The sequence below is a fragment of the Falco peregrinus genome, chromosome 4 (assembly GCF_023634155.1).
Source record: "Falco peregrinus isolate bFalPer1 chromosome 4, bFalPer1.pri, whole genome shotgun sequence".
Taxonomy (NCBI): domain Eukaryota; kingdom Metazoa; phylum Chordata; class Aves; order Falconiformes; family Falconidae; genus Falco; species Falco peregrinus.
The window spans coordinates 75,108,621-75,124,985 of record NC_073724.1 but is presented as its reverse complement, the minus strand read 5'-3'; the positions used below and the strand labels follow the sequence as shown (position 1 = coordinate 75,124,985).

Sequence of the window (16,365 nt, the reverse complement as noted above, 5' to 3'; positions counted from 1 at the left end):
TCTCCATACATGTTGGATGTCATACAGAATAATTGGAAGGAAGCTTGTCGTTGGGCATTAAGAAAAATTTACTAACAAGGGTAATAAAGTGGTAGAAATCAATGGCCTAGGGAAGTTTTTGAACATGTCTGTTGAAGTTGCTAGCAAATGCTTCTAGTGATCATCATCAGACAGATTTAGGTGAGCTTTTCAGGAAGGAGCAAAAATGTGTCCCAGTTCAAGAATAGAGTAAATTCTGTGCAGGAATGGGAATAGTGATTTCTAGTGGTGCCTGAAGATCTAGAAAGTATTACTTACTGCAGTATGCTTAGTAAACCTAGGCCAGGTGTGAAACAAAGTTTTTTGGTGTTTGCTGTATACCAAGTCATTGGACAAACAAATTGGGGAGTAAAGGATGTAATTGGGCATAGTTGCTTTTTGTTTATATAGCTGCCATTATAGTCTTACCACAGGGTTGAGGTATGGTTAAAATTTGGAACCAGTGTAGGTCTTCAGACCAATTTTGCTGGCATCTTTTCAAGATTCTGAATATAAACTTAAGACAGGTGATTAATGTCTAGCTGTGGAAAGCGAAGTAAAAAAGATCAGCAAGTGAAATGCAAGAGCAATCGAAGAAAAAGATTTATTCTAGTATGCTTGTCAGTATGTTGCATCTTCTGATGTGTTACAATACATACAATTCAAAACCTTTGCATGAGATTGCTTAACTTGAAAAACTAAGTTTTATTTATTGTAAATTGTGGGAGTAGAATGAAAGGAAGTGTGAATATTCCTTTGCAACTTAATGAGTGCTGACAAAAAGCAAGCATGGGTTAATAAATTTTTAATGACAAAGTAGAGCTTTGTGCATCGTCTTTGTTGTGCCCCTGTAGTTATTGGAGAATAAAGAATGGCAATGGATACAAGCTTGTTTGTCAAAACCAAGTTGAATTATTTTACTCCAGCTTCTTAGGAATTGCTGATAGATAGACTTGATTTCTGACTTAATTTTTTTATATGAAAAATCGTATGTTAACCACTGCCCCTCAGAAGAGGGCTTCAGGTGTGGAAAAAGCTGGATAGCCATATTTTGCTTGTCAGATTCTGAGGCTTTTACAACATTTAGAACATCCTGTGCTTTATATTTTGGCTGGGATTATCCTGCTACAAAACATAAAGAGAAATACAAGTACAGCATAATTTTTGTGGGTGCTAAACTGGATATGAAAAAGGCTTTTTATTAAAAAAGACCTTTAGTCCAACCCGCCTTCTCCCAAAAAGAAAATTCTTACCTGTTTTTCATTATAAGTTTTGTTAGCATGATGAAATAACTCAAATGGTTATATTTTTTTTTAATGTGAATTACATTAATATAGACTTACTTTCTCCTCCTGTTGTCATTTCAGGAATGCATAAACCTCAAAACCTTACTTTAATCAGTCCCACTTGTCTGTATGGTGTTAGAGTAGCCAATAAAGAGACTGAAATAATGATGCCAGTGCAGTCATTCCGAGTTTCATTTAAATATCTGCAATTTATTAAAGGAAAGAGGACAGTAGTTGAAAGTTGGGCTCAAGTATGAATAAATACTGGCAGTCTCTGGGATAGGAAACAATTCATGTTGCAGAGTGGTTAGTTTTGTAGTGGGAGTCTAGAAGAACACAGAACCTGGCTGCATGAAGAGGGTGGGCAAACAGAAGTTAATGCCTTTTTAGTTAAAACCACAATGTTGTTGTAGCAGCTTCTTAGACTTTCTATCAGATTTTTATGAATGGCTTTCTTCTTTATGATAGTGTGTATGAATGTCAGACCAGGAACATTGTCTGTATGAGGATGTCATGGGAAGCTGAAGCGGTATGAGGGATGAGGCTATCTCTAACTGCTGAGAAGTGTCATTCACATTTCACAAAGAAGTGGGTGCAGGCAAATAGTGGAGGATTACGTTTGTTCCCGTAAGAAACTTGCACTACTACTTAGTTGTCTCTAGTAGATAGAGAGAAGGAAGTTGATACTTCTAGAGAAGAGCAGACACTTTCTTTTACTAGTCTCTTCCCTCACCATTCTGTTTTCTTCCTCAGCCTGATAGAGAAGTTTGTGCTCTGGCTTCTCTGTGGCAATATAGGGATGAAAATTATAAACAACTTTCATTCTAGTAATTAGTTGAGACAGGAATTACACAGAAATAAACTTTAGTAACTCTTACCAGATGCAGCGTAGGCCATAAAGTTCAGAGAACTTGCATGACCTAGTATGCGCATGGAAATCATGATGGAAAAAGACATACAGGTTGGTGTAGATGAGGCTAATTTTCATGTAGAGAAAAACAATCAGAAAATAGATAAAAATCTCATTTGTTGCAGTCTGCTTAGAAGCTGGAGATGCATTTCTGAAAGGAAATTATGCATTTTGTAACAGAATGAGACAGTGAAGATGATAGTGACAGAATAGCAATAGGATATCGGGGAGGTGAGAGAGAAGCAATGGAAAAGATTGAAAACATATAGATATTATCAGCCATCTTAAGTTTGTTAAAATGCTGCAACACCAAGGCAACATTAAGAGAATCTCCCTAATATGTTGCCTAGATTTTACAGATGTGGAATACCGCTAAAGACAGGGAATCCTGATTAGGTCCTGACTGCAGAATTTTTCCAGTAGATGGTTACAGATAGAAACTTAAATAGCGAGATCTTTCTTCTGTTTATAATTCAATTTTATTGGGATGTGTAAACTTGCTAGTTTACAATGTTTGTAGAATCTGAGGCTTTTTTTTCCTGCTTGCATTGTCTGATTGTATAACTCCATGGAACAGCACACTGGTTAAAGGGAAGAAGAACTACTATGAACAACATTGGAACATGCTGATGTCTTTTCTTTCAAGAGCTGGGCAAATAACTTGGTGTTAAGTATCCATCTAGTACTTATCCAGTGACTGTGGATTCTATTTTGAATATTCCTTCACCTCACATTGAAAGAAAAATAGAATTGTCATTGTGTTTAGTTTCGACTATAAGAACTAATATTTTTTCCCTCCTATATTTATGATTGGGAAATCTCTAATTTTTGTATGGCACATACAAATTGGTTCAGGTGCTATAAAAATCCTTATTTTTTAATATATGCCTATTAAAATTCTAAGTTCTGGGAATTCCTCTAGTCTGCTTAGTTCTTTAGAAACATGTCTGCCTTCTGCCCCTTTTAACATACCTATCTTTGGAACCATAATCAAATTCACACTTTGTGGCTTGAGTAGTGGGAAGAAAGAGAGAGATATTATGTACTTACATAACAGTAAGCTGTTATGCTGAGACAAGGACAGCGATGCATTGCAGAACTAGCTTATGAATCTGTTACTCTTAAAAGTATGGGTTTGGAGAGTTTGATTAAAACAGGGAAATCCTGTTCTCAGTACAAGTTATCCAGGCTTTCTCAAATGTAAATGCTTTTCTGGTGTTTTGGAAATATAGGTAAATGTTAGGATGTTAGGGTCGCAATGTTGTTCTGTATTTCTTACGTAATAGAAATGCTCTCATTCCCCACCCCCACCCCCTTCCTTATACCAGTTTGGATTATTATTCAGAGTTATTTATGGGTTTGGGGTGTTTTGTTGTGTGTATGGTGTTTCTTTGGGTTTTTAAAAGATTCATAATTAGTGTAAAAGTAAGCTTTCTCTTTGCCACCATCTATTGTTACCTATGGCTTTGCCTGAAATGAGATGTTTTCTCTCTTCTAAAAAGTGACTGTGTTGATGTAAAGTCTTCCAAAACTTCTCTTGGAACTTCAATTTCTTTACAGTTCATGGAATCTCACTGCAGTTTTACAGACTAATTTTGCATTTGTGTGCAAATCATTGCATCTTCACATCGATTGTTGGAGGATTTGTAACAAGGTTTTAAATTAAAAAAAAAAAAAAAAAAAAAGTGGTTGCTTATAGATAATCCTCCCAAGCTGACTTTTGTTTAAGAAAACTGTTGTTTTCTCTTCCCAATGTTTTGCTCTAAGTGTTCCAACTTTTAGTGAAAAGAGACCTTTTTTTTCCTGTGGCAATTTAATCTCTGAATTTTGTGTGGGTTTTGTTTTTTCCCTACGTTTGGGGATTTCAAACATTAAGGATTTGTGTGCAGGGGTTTTCTTCTCCTTTGCCCTCCTTCCTTGCTCGCCTCTTCATTAGTTTTTGTGTTTATTGTGGGCTTCTCTAATGTTTCCGATTTTCCACTGTCTTGGCCTCTCCAGAACTCCTGCATTGTCATCTTCCAGCAGCTCTCCCAGCTCTTCTGTTTGGTGGTTTTCTTTTTAGTTGCCCTCACTTACTCCCAAAGCTGGGACATCACCTAAGTGGGAATTCCTGCACTTTCACTTATTGCACGCAAACTGAAGTCAGTACAAATTATGTTGTTGATTGCAGAGTACATATGAAGATATCAAACTTTAAATTGTAAAACTACTGGGAGTTGTGTAAAAGTGTTAATTGGAGTAACAGTGGTAGTAATGCTCAATGTCCTTCTTGTTTCTTGATTTCTTAAGCTTCCGTGTAAAACTTCCAAGGCTTCTTACATCTTATGCTTGAATATAGATCTAAAAGAGAAGACAGTAACCAATGAAACAGCAGCTTCTTAACTTATCTTCATTTCTATACTATGTTTACAGAGCAAGAGCTTATTCTGTTTGATCCAAACTGCGTAACACTGAATATGCAGCCTTGATAGATGCACGTATGTGTGCATATAACTATATTTTTGGTTATAAAAGTGTAGCAAGGTTTTTTCTTTGTTTTAATCCAAGTCTTGTGTGTTACAGTCCTTTGTTTGCATTTACTCTTTATGTCTAGTGTCACCTGGTTAGATTTCTGTAGCAATGTAATACTTTTATGTTGGAATTTTCTCTTGTTTAAAGTGGTAGGTTCCAGCCTGTTTACCATTTGCTTTGTTATTAAGTGACTATACCATGGGGAATGTCTGGGTTCAAAGTTAATCTCTGGAAGTCTGAATTACCGGAAGGGAATTACTGTGTAAGCATGTCCTTGTTTAGTTTAAAAGTAAAATTAATGTTATGTCTGTTTGCTTAGCTATACAGATTAACAGAAGCAACTGTTTCTTTTATTTTATAGTGGCATTTATTTTCAACTGGATTGGATTTTGTTTATCCTTCTGTATAACAAACACCATAGCTGGAAGGTATGGTGCAATCTGTGGATTCGGTCTCTCCCTGATCAAATGGATTCTGATTGTACGGGTATGTTTCTTGATGCACACTGTACAGACTCTGTAGAACCAAACCATAACAATTTATTCAAGGATGTATAATAATGGAGTTTAAAAACGAGTATATTAAATTCCAGTGCTTAACAGAGGGCCTAGAATTTTCCTAACTTCCACTTCAGTAGAGAATTTATTTGCTGTATATTCATGTATGCTTACTAATGATGAAGGTTAATCTATTTTTATCTGACATAGCATTTCATATTCATGTTTCCACTAAAATAAATGCAGAATGACTCATTCTTTGCACAAGTATATAAAAGCCTGTAGAGGAAGTGGAGCTGGTATTCTAGTTACTGGTAGTATAGTGTCCTATATGAAAGATCTATACTGAATCAAGTAAAAATTGAGTATGAAGTGAGTCACATTTTTACTGTCTTAGATACTCAATTTCTTTATGTTTTCACTGCAAGACTAATACTTTTCAAAGATATGTTAGCCAAAGGGAAGTTACTTAGCTGGACTAAGTGGATGCCAGGTGAAATGTAATGATTCTTTCTGAACTTGAATTCTACCTGTCCATGAGACACAACATTTAAAATCTCATCGTGTTTAATGAAGAAAGAGGTCTTGGATAACTTAGTTACCTTTTATGCCCTCAAACTCTGCTTTATTTATTTATTTTTTCCTGTGTGGGTGCACTAGTAATTTGATTTAGTCTTAGCATGGTAGTACAAGGATTGTAGAGAAAAGAGGTTGCATGGTCCTTCCTGGACATGTCCTGTATACTCCTTAGAGCTGAGTGATTTTCTTTCTTCCTTTTTTTTTTTTGTTCTTTTTTTGGGTTGTGTTCTTGGGTTTAGGGGGCCGGGGCATGCTTTGGGTTTTGGGGTGGGTTTGTTGTGTTTTGGGTTTTTTTTCCCCAGGGCAGCGGAATGGTACTGGACTAGATGTGATTCTGGTGTATTTAGTTAGAATTCAGGGTTTGGAATGAAATTTATCTTAAGGGAGCAAGAAGACATGTATTTTTCAACTATGCTTTTGTTGGGGATATTTTCAGCTTCCGTTGAGACATACTGAACAGAGGGAAGAGCTTGCTTATTGTGTCAGTTTTATTATTCCTGTGTGCTTGAAAATGTTCTTGTAACACACACAAAAATCCATATGTGCTAAACTTCCTTGAAGAATTACTGTAGTCTAGACTATATTTAAATTCTTGTATTTAATCGGTTTCTCATTCTAAAATATGAGAGCTGATCAATTCCGAGACTTCAGGGGTGAGGTTTTTTTCATAGTGAGGACTGTCATCATCCTGTGTTGTCTGTCTGTCTGGAGACAACAGCAGAAAGCTCATAAGGTGTATGTCAACAATTTTTGTTTATGGCGACACACAAGCACTCGGGAGTGCACAAAACTCTTCCGTTCCTTTGTTTCAAGCTCCTCCGAAGGTTTGTGCTGCCCTCTGCGCTCAGCGTTAGTAGTACAAAACTTTACTAAACAGTCCAAGTTCCCATGTACTTTCTCTGTATCAGTTTTTACAGGTGGCCCGGGGCAGGGGGGGACGACGACAAAAGCACAGTTTTGCTGTTGGAGAAATTCTGAAGCCTTGGCCACTTCTGCCTAAAGAAAGTGTGAGAGTAATGCACACAGGCCATTATTTAAATACTGGTTTTAGTAGATCTTCTTTCCAATTAAATGAAACTGTAACTTTTTTAAAAAAGTGTATTGATATATATGTTTAGAGAATTGAAAACACTGACCATCAAGTGAGATAGGATTAATAATATTGTCAGCTTTCTGGGAATTGAGTATTCATTTGATATTTTAATGAAGTGTCAAAATGTGAAATGTTTATTCAGCCCAGTCATAGAAATGCTAGTATTTATGTAACGATAATGTAAGTAAAAATTCTTTAGTTCAGCTTAGCAATTCTCAGTATTTTTTTCTTGAATTACCCATAGAAGTGAATACAGTACAGGATTAGACCTTTAAGGAATTCACATGTCCTGGCTTTATTCTGAAGAAAACGTGTATCTCTGTGCACAGTTACTTGAAGAAAAAAATAACAATTATATCTAGAGTTCTTTAAATGTCTTGGAGTTTTATCTGGTTGCGTATATGGTCCAGTATCTTCTTTTTCAGAGTAAACTGAAATACATGCCTGAATTATGTGATTTCTTGGTTGATACTACTGAAATGTCCTAGAAATGGCAAATGGGAAGCACTGTGGCAGGGTGCAGTAAACATACCGCATGACAGTAAGATGGGAAGTGGACGAAAAGTGTGCAGAGCTACTAAATAAGTTACTTTATTCCTTCTGGTCACTTTTCACACATCTCCTCTTCCTACTTCTTATGTGAGTTTTGGAGACATTTGGTTAGTCTTTTTATCAGTGAAGCATGCAGTCTGGAGTCTGGTAAAGGCACAGATACCTGTCTCCAATACCATCACACCCTGCCCTCCAGCTGCCTTCCACATCACAGGGAGGACAAAACTGTCTACCATGGTCACTAACAGGAGCAGTTGAAATGCCACTTCAAGGTTCATTTAGTTGTGTTCAGCTCACTGCTGGGAACTGAATGCTGGTTTGAAAATAAAAAGACTTTAATGAGTTGGGGGGTCTTTATGGGCCTGGTATTCTTGGCAGCGATTAACAGTAGGGGGTATACAGAAGGTCAAAAGCTCTTCTTTTGAGGGGTCAGCAGAACATCCCTGTCTGATAAGATTAAACTAATGTGGCTTTTCGTGTTAATATCTAAAGCAGCAGGCTGCTGTAGTGTGTTTGGGATGGCAGGCATTGGGGGGGGGGGAAAGAAAAGCGACAAGTGGTGATTCATTATAATAGAAAATGTCAGATGACTCTGGCAAGTAATAGCAGCTTTATATATATATATAAACACACATTTTTAAAATAACTTTGTCACAGACCAATCAACATTGGAAGTTAGTGTATATTAAACTGCTTCACAAATACCAGTTTCACATTTTTAGTTGTATATGTTACTTATATTTAAATTTGCTTTTTCCTCTGTGCTTTCTGAATTTGCATAGTACATGAAATGTTTCTTAGTCATATGTCTTACTGCAGCTAAGCCTTGTGTATGAAATTCAGTTTTCAGAGTATTTTACTGGATATTTCAATGGACAGTACTGGCTTTGGTGGATATTTCTTGTACTTGGTAAGTGTCAATTGGAAATATTTCTGTTTTGATGTGGAAGTTCTTAAAGATGAATCATGACATTGTAAGTAACAGTTCTGTAACATGTTTAGCTATGTGTTTTTCTTTAACTGCTGATAATTGTGTGTGTTGTTTTTATTTCCATACTATTCATGAGGTTATTGGTTGCCATAGTGGTGTTACTGTGTGAACTGCGGACTAGTAAATAACTTTCAGCTCAAAAAAAAATTTGTTCTACATATGTAATTATGTACCAATCTGAGACTTGTAATTTGTGCTATTTAAGCTGCTTCTACTGATCTAGGGGTGCAGAACTGTGTAATTAAATTTCAGCTTTATGTAGAGAACATATTTAAGCATAATATCTAGTACTGACGTGTATAAACCTGTATGTCAGCTATTAAATTTTAAGAAATGTGACTGATCCTAGGAATGTGGAGTCTGCCATTTTGTACATAGTTCATGAAATGTCCTTTTCTGGTTCTTTGAAATGCATACTGCATCAGTAGTTTCTCAGTCAGACAAGAGAATATTTTCATGCTCTCTGATCACAGTGCTCCCATGATGTCAGCTTTCTCTTAAAGAGATCTGTCTGCCCTGGTTCAGAGTCTTATACACATCAGATTCTGCTCTTCTGTCTGTTCTTAATTAGGATATACCAAACCCCAACCACTATACCTTTTTTCCTACTGTGGATTTTGTAATTTGAATACGGAATCTGATTTTCTTTTACAGAAGTGAATGCTGCTATCCATTTTATTTTCTAGCTCTGGAAGCATCGTAAACTGTGACTGGTTCAGTAGGTGGCACTCTTCCCTTTGAGTCAATTGACTCAAATGGCTAACAGCAAATGTTAGAATGAAATGATGAATAAATAAAAAAAACCAAAACAACAAAACCCAACACTGAGATCCTGATTGTGACTTTCTCTCTCACAAGAAATGCCAGGAATCTTGAACAATTTTACGTAAAACTTTCTCTGTCTGCATTTTAGTAAAGTTCAAGGGCATTCATTAGACTTCTTAATACTCAGCTTGCTCTACTGTTGTGCACTTGGTTCCTCGAGATATATAGGAACTGCAGATGCTTAACACATCACAGCATCAGTCCCTCAAATGCTTTCATATTCTGTTTGAGGTAATTGTATTTAGTTAGGAAGTGAAATGACTCTTTACAGGTACAAACGTCTCCAGATAAATCTTTAATTAAAACAAAGCCTTGTGGTGCCTGAGATTGAAGTTTGATACTTTTTCCAGTTGCATGAAAACAGTGTGTTCTTCCCCTAACATTTTCCTGCACCATATCTATGAAAAAGTGGTGCGTTTGTAGTTCCTCTTCTTACTAGTCTTTTGCAGCACTTGTTCAGAAGGTAGCTCACTTAGATTTGGGAAAGTCTTATTTTCAGTCTTAACTTTTGAAGATATTTTTTTTTTCCTTTAACTCACAAAGTTTATAATATGGCTTGGAATAAAAGGCACTGTGAGGCATGCAGTATGCATCCAGCAGTCAAGTGTTCCCTTGTCTTACGAATGTTTTGCCTGAAATATGCCAACAACGGTTTTAAACTGTTAAAGTAAATATATGGAGATTGCTAGAACACCATAGAAGGATTTAACCCAACAGAGCTACTTAGCAGGATATGGAGTAGTACTGTCAAGTCACGGAGCACTGCCAAACAGATCTGTACTTCATTGTTACAGATAACTTTCCCAATTAGAGCACATGAAGTAGCATGTCCTGTGTCTCTTCAGAAGTGAATGAACTGAGTTGGCTTCTTTCTTTTGCGTAGTCTTCTGATATACTTGAGCCCTCCTGTTGCCATCATCTCCTCTCTTCTGGTGTTCACCTATCTGTTTCTGCTCCCTTCCCTTCTTTCAACATCTGGAAAAATATCATGCTTTATGGAAAAGTGATCTGCTTCCAAGAGGCTGTCATATACAGTGAACAAATTGGGGAGAGATAATTCTAATTTATAGATTTAAAGGTTAGATGATGTTTCTTTTTGGGGAACACAGTGGAAAGTGGAGTGTTGGTGTTCGTTGTTCAGGGTTTGTTTTTTTTTTGTGTGTCCCTAAACAGAGAAATATAAAATATGGGTTGAACTTAGACTGATTTTTCCAATGTGTAATGCAGAAAACATGCTTTCAAGGACCTTAAGAGCTGCCTGCTTGCTTTTTCAGCTGCTTTTCAGCTGAACATGGGACTATCTCTGGTAATGTCTGGGTAGCAGCTTTTGTAGTACACTTTTGATCCAGACCTTACTGCTTTCTTCTCCATGTAGAATTAACCGTAATCACAGAAATGTGTCTGGTTTAGGTCAGGGTTCCACTGGTTAGCAGACCGTTCTCTGTTGTGTGGGTTTTGGGTTTTTTTGTATGTGTGTCCTAATGAGGCTTTGGTTTAAAAAAGCAAAAATAAAGTTAACGACAATAATAAAAACCCCAAACCAACCCACAAGCAAAAAGCATTTAGAGAAGAAATGATCATAGGAAAAAGTCAGGGTCTCTGCCAGGACAGCAGGAAGAAAAAGCGCATCCCTTAGGAAAATACCAGTGTAACCAAAGAGATTGTTGATTAGGATGTAAGAGAAAAGAATGTAATCTGTTGCTAAACTTGTTAAGCCTCAGTTTAGATTTTTATTTGAAACTTTGGAATCTTAATACTTACATACGTATATACACACATAAACATGTATCTTCAAGGTACCTGTGTGTTCATTCAGTGAGAATTGCTCTCCAGGCTCATGTTTCTCTCCATGGGATGAGGAATTCAGATTTGGACCCCCCAACTCTTTGGGCAGATTGTTTTATTTCTGTTGGGTTCTCCCTGATCCAACAGATTAATTGATTCATCTGTTGAAGTTTACTTACTCCACTTACTGAAGTGGAGGAAAATGGACAAAAAAGCTGTGTACATTATGCAGCAATGTGTTTTTCTGGGTTTGTTCATATGTCCAGTGAATCTCTGAATTGGTAAAATGATGTTGACATCATGTTAATGATTTCCATTTTTGCGGCTAGAATTTCTGTATGGCTATTCTGTATACCTTGTTCCTCTAACCAGAGCTGAAATATTCTTTCAAATGCAGTTAAATTTAAATATTTAACAATAATTTGAAATGTGGAATTGACCGAAAAAATGTAGTCATAACACATGTTGAGTAATTCACTTTGGATTGATTGTTGTTCTTCCTCCTCTTGGACAGGTGTGTTTTCCTGGATGGTTAAATCTCAAGCCATAATCTAGTATAATTTCTTACTGGCTTGTTGCTAGAGCAGTCTGTACTGTCTGTCTTTGCTCCCCCCCCTCTACCTCTTTGACATGCAGTATGTTTATCTTGCACGTTTCTAAAGGCACATTATATAGTTCAGTTAGTCTTCTAACACACTAACAACTTTAAAAATTCTTGGAAAGAATGTGCAGCATGTATTTTTTTTCCTCTTTAAGTATTTTCATGCAGTCTTTTTAGCAGTTGATACTTGAACCAAGAATGAGTATAAAATTTCTGAAAAGCCTTCCATAACGCTGTCTCCTTATATCACAAGCAGGAGACTCGCTTGTTGAATTGTGAGTGATGTGTAAGGACCTCACTTTACTTTGTATAATCTAGATTTTTTAAAATTCTTTTAAAAATAATAATGTGGGACAGCTTGTAATTAGGTTGATATACTTAATTTTGTGCATTTTCTACACTTTCAGGACTCCTCCTGTTCTTTCGAGGCTTTGTTAATTATCTTAAAGTCAGAAATATGTCTGAAAGCATGGCAGCTGCTCACAGAACAAGATTTTTTTTCTTGTACTGAAGGTAAGCAATTTTTAGTGATAAGATTTTCTCTCCCAGGAAAATGGAGAAGAATTAAATACTTACATTAAAAATAATTGATGAAGTTGCATGGTTTTTGAACATGTGTCACGGACATGGTGTGTATTCTACATGGACTTAGAAATATCTGAAGTCTCTTGAAATCATGACGTTTGAAAGTAAATAATACATCCTCGTTGCCTCTAGTTCTCCTTGGAACTAATGTTTAGTAACAAAAAAAGAAGAACAACCTGTTGGTTTTCCTGAGCAAGAAACAGTATCTACTGCCTGTCAGGATACTGTCCTTTGTGTTGGAAAACTGGCATTAGTAGCCAACCTGTTGTCAGCCCGTTAGGAAGCACTAATCTGCCTGCATATTAAATCTGATTGACGTGTGTCTGAACACGCAAACAATAGATGAGTATTGTCTCTCTTTACATAACTGGATTAAGACAGTCATGTACAAGTGTGATTATTGTGTATGCAACAGTGTGCTTTATATATCCTTCAGGTAGCTGACTAATCAGTCTGGCACATACTCACTTCTTTTCCCCCCCCTTTAATACTTTTTATCCATTGGGTGGTTCCATTGGATTTCACTGTGTAACTTAAACCAGGGATCTCTGTTTTTGTGTGCAACTTTTTTACTTAAATTGCATGATGAGGTAAATTTAAGCCTAGAAATAAGTATTGTAGTATTTTCATTACTCTGCAGTTTACTTAAAACGCTTAAATAGTGTGTTTTGAGTGAGAAGCTATGTTTGATGTATAAAGCAGGTTTTCATAACTTTTCTCCAAGATTGGTCACAGGATCAATATGAAGTAACCAGCAACACGTTATTGAAGCCAGTAAAAAAAAAAGAGACAGCATTTGCCTAGAAAAAAAAAAAGATTCCCTTTATATAAGACAGTGATACACAATTAAAAACAGCTAATGATAAATATCTATGCTATGCTATATAGTTCTTGATCACAGAAGAAATCTGTTAGCTTAATGTTTCTTTTTAATGTGCCACTTTGTCAAAATTATGTGGTAAGTTAAAGTTAAATAAGGCATATATTGCCTTTTAGTAAGCAACCTAAATTAGCAATTACATGGCAGCATTTCCTTTATACAATAGTTACATATTGCTACTTTTCTTACTAATATAACCTTCAGAATACCAAAATGTGTAGAGATGAGACTGAAAATACCTGTTAGCTTTCAGTACAATAAAGTGCAAAAAATACTATTTCAGCAATAATTGTTATGACTAATTGGTATTTGAAAGCTGTAGCTTGAAGAGAATAACGAAAGCGTAGGATAATGTGGTCTGGGATTCTTTGCTCTCCTGCTGTTAGAATTCTGCCTTGGGACAAAACACTGTTTAATTCAGCGTTATCTGAAGTTTATGAGTTGTCCAATCTGCGTTCAGTGTCTTTGAGTTTTGACTTTACCTGTAAGCATCACTGAGATGTGTGGGCTGATAAGGCTTGTGGAGTGTTTAGAGAGCTGGACACACAATTATTTTTTGTTTGAAGCATCTTAAGTATTGAAATAAGAAGTTCAAGTTAATTGCTGTCATACTTAACTGTCCTTGCTCTTGCATAGACAGGTAACTTCCTCTACAGTGACTATTAGTTTTAATAAATAACAGATATTACCTCTACAGTTACAAAATATTCTAAGATGTTCTTTTGAAATAATAAAACAACAGTCAATTTTTGCTTTTTTTCTCCCATCCTGAAATGGTAGGGGGGGAAGCTGATTCTGTGCTGCTTCTAGGTTTAACATCAATTAGCAACACCAATCTTAGTGAATCACTGCGATGAACTAAAATACAACTCTTTCTTTATCTCCAGACTGCATCGAACAGACATTCCTTTCCTATACCAGTGTGAAACTTCCAGATGATCTGTAACCCTCTGAGTTTATAGGATAGAAGACTACTAAAACCAGAAGACAAATTAGTGAAGATAATGGCTTCAGAAACGAATGACAGGATGGTTTATGCTCAAATACCAGTTCTGGTCATTCTAGTAAATATTTATAATTGCTGCCTTTTATTTTAGCACATTTGTGTATGTGCTTATTAAAAAGATAGTATTGAAGTAAGAACAAACCATCTGATAGTATAGATTAGGTACAGTCAGACTCAGTTAATCTGTGCTTGTTGTATCTGAAAGATTTAAGTGGTAACTTGTTTCACAGCGTGTATGTACCACTGACCTGTTGATCTGAAATTTAAGTAGAATGAAATGCATTAAAAGATTCAGATTAACCAGTTCAGACAGGTTTTTTATATGTTAGATTCATCTAATGATTATGTAGAACATTTTTAAGTTTACTAAAGCCCAGAATTCCTTGTTGTCAAAAACCTACATTCACCAATATTTTATGAAATTCAAACCAGTATACTGGTTTGCTTAAAAATGATACTCTACTTCGAGTCCCCTGTAAATAACTGCATAATGACTGTTTGAAATGCTTCTTAGGAAATATGTCAAAATATATTTTGTAACAGCATATTCTCTAAGTTTTGTTTAACCTTAGAGCTATATACATATTTTTTGTTAATTGGCTATTAAGGGTATAGTTACTATTAGATGTAATTTTGGACATAAAGGTATTGAATTGTTTCGTCTTATCCTAACTTTCCTCACACTATTATTAACTGGTTTAGGCTTCAGCCTGAAAGTTGTTATTCATATGCATGGTCCCATCAAAAGATAGTTTGTTCATGGTAGCAGGGATGGACAGCCTTACATCTTTAGTCCTCGGTTATGCTGTTGGACCCTTGTAGGTGCACCTTTGTTCCTGAAACAAAAGTATTGCAAATGTATTCCTGGGTTATAACACTAGCTCTGTTTAAGAGGTCTTGAGTTCAGTATAAATCTAACATCCACCATGAGGTCTTCTCAAAAAAAAGTTCACATAACTATTTTACGATGCTTGTTTAGAATAAATAGTTTGCCATTTCCTAAGAGTAAACTAATTTAAATTAAAGGTGATTTTGGAAATTATCTATGTAGGAAAAAAAATAATCTTACTTTTAAGGCTCTGAAAATAGGAAATGTGTGTTGTACCTCTCCCGGTATTCATTTAAGGTATACCATTACTTTCTTACAAATATCATCTCTTTAAGGGGTACTGTCTGCTGTTCATGCATGTGTGGTTTCCTTTAAAGTTTGTAAAACTTATGCTTCTCCTTAAGTAGGAGAATACATCTCTTGGTCCTTTGTACAACTGGAATCTCAGTTGCAAAAATACATTGGTTGTTGCTTGCACCTTCGAGGGAAAAAAAAACCCCACGAATACTTCCTCCATTTTTTTTTTTTTAGTTCTGCCTTTTTGTTACTAACATTAAAAACAGTGAGGTTTATGTTGTTTTAAGCTAATGCTGTATTCAGTTTTGTATCTATAATGAATGTTTAAAATATATATATGTAAACTGGTCACATTATTCATTTTCTTAATCTTTCAGAGATACTGAAAGTGACTAAATCTTTAGGGGCACCTCCACTTCCCAGCTTTTTATGGAAAGAATAAAATCAAGTATTATGTTCAATATCTAATTGGGATTTCCTTCTAAACTTATGCTTGTTTCTGTGTTCATTTGCATTTGTTGTCCATATGAAGAAGCAGATAATAAAACATTGCTTTGTTTTGCTAATTGTCTTATGCTTTTTGGGTTTTTTTGTACTTCGCATTGGAAAATGCACACTGGAATACTTGTGCCAGCATGGAATTACAAATTACCTGGCAAAATAGGTACTAACCAATCCTCTCTACTCTGGTCCTTTTCATCTCATATTTTGCGGCAACACTGTAAGGACACTTATTTTCATGAGTTAATACAACTGTACAAAGCATGCAATATTGATTCATTTTTTCTTTATCCATATCAACTTGTACTATTTTCCAACTATATCAATTTTCCCAAATTAAGTAGCAGTCTTCTGATGTAATTACTTCTGTTTGCTCCAGTGCATTTTACAGAAAGCTTGGGTTTGTTGTGGTTTTTTTCTGGACTACCTTACAAAAATTCTCATTTGGACAGAAAGAATACGTAGGGTTAAAAATGTACACGTTATCTAATCCGCTGTAGTTGATGCAGCAGTTTGGTAGCCTGAAATCTCATCAGCAGGAGGAAGGGAACTGGGACACTGTTTTCAAAGACTCTGCAATCTATTCCAGATGTGTCAAATGCTGCATATTTTCCTTGCT

General features: G+C 35.8%; 1 protein-coding gene across 2 annotated transcripts in view; it reads left to right on the top strand.

The window, feature by feature from the left end:
* Window positions 1-15,811, top strand: part of NDFIP2 (Nedd4 family interacting protein 2) — a 47,509-nt gene extending 31,698 nt beyond the window's left edge. For both annotated transcript variants that reach the window (XM_055801996.1, XM_055801995.1), the window contains 4 exons: window positions 5,087-5,211; window positions 8,290-8,356; window positions 12,056-12,161; window positions 14,001-15,811. In XM_055801996.1, the coding sequence (XP_055657971.1) occupies window positions 5,087-5,211; window positions 8,290-8,356; window positions 12,056-12,159 (296 nt within the window). In that variant the 3' untranslated portion in view covers window positions 12,160-12,161; window positions 14,001-15,811. The remainder of the gene's footprint in view (window positions 1-5,086; window positions 5,212-8,289; window positions 8,357-12,055; window positions 12,162-14,000) is intronic.
* Window positions 15,812-16,365: the final 554 nt, after the last annotated feature.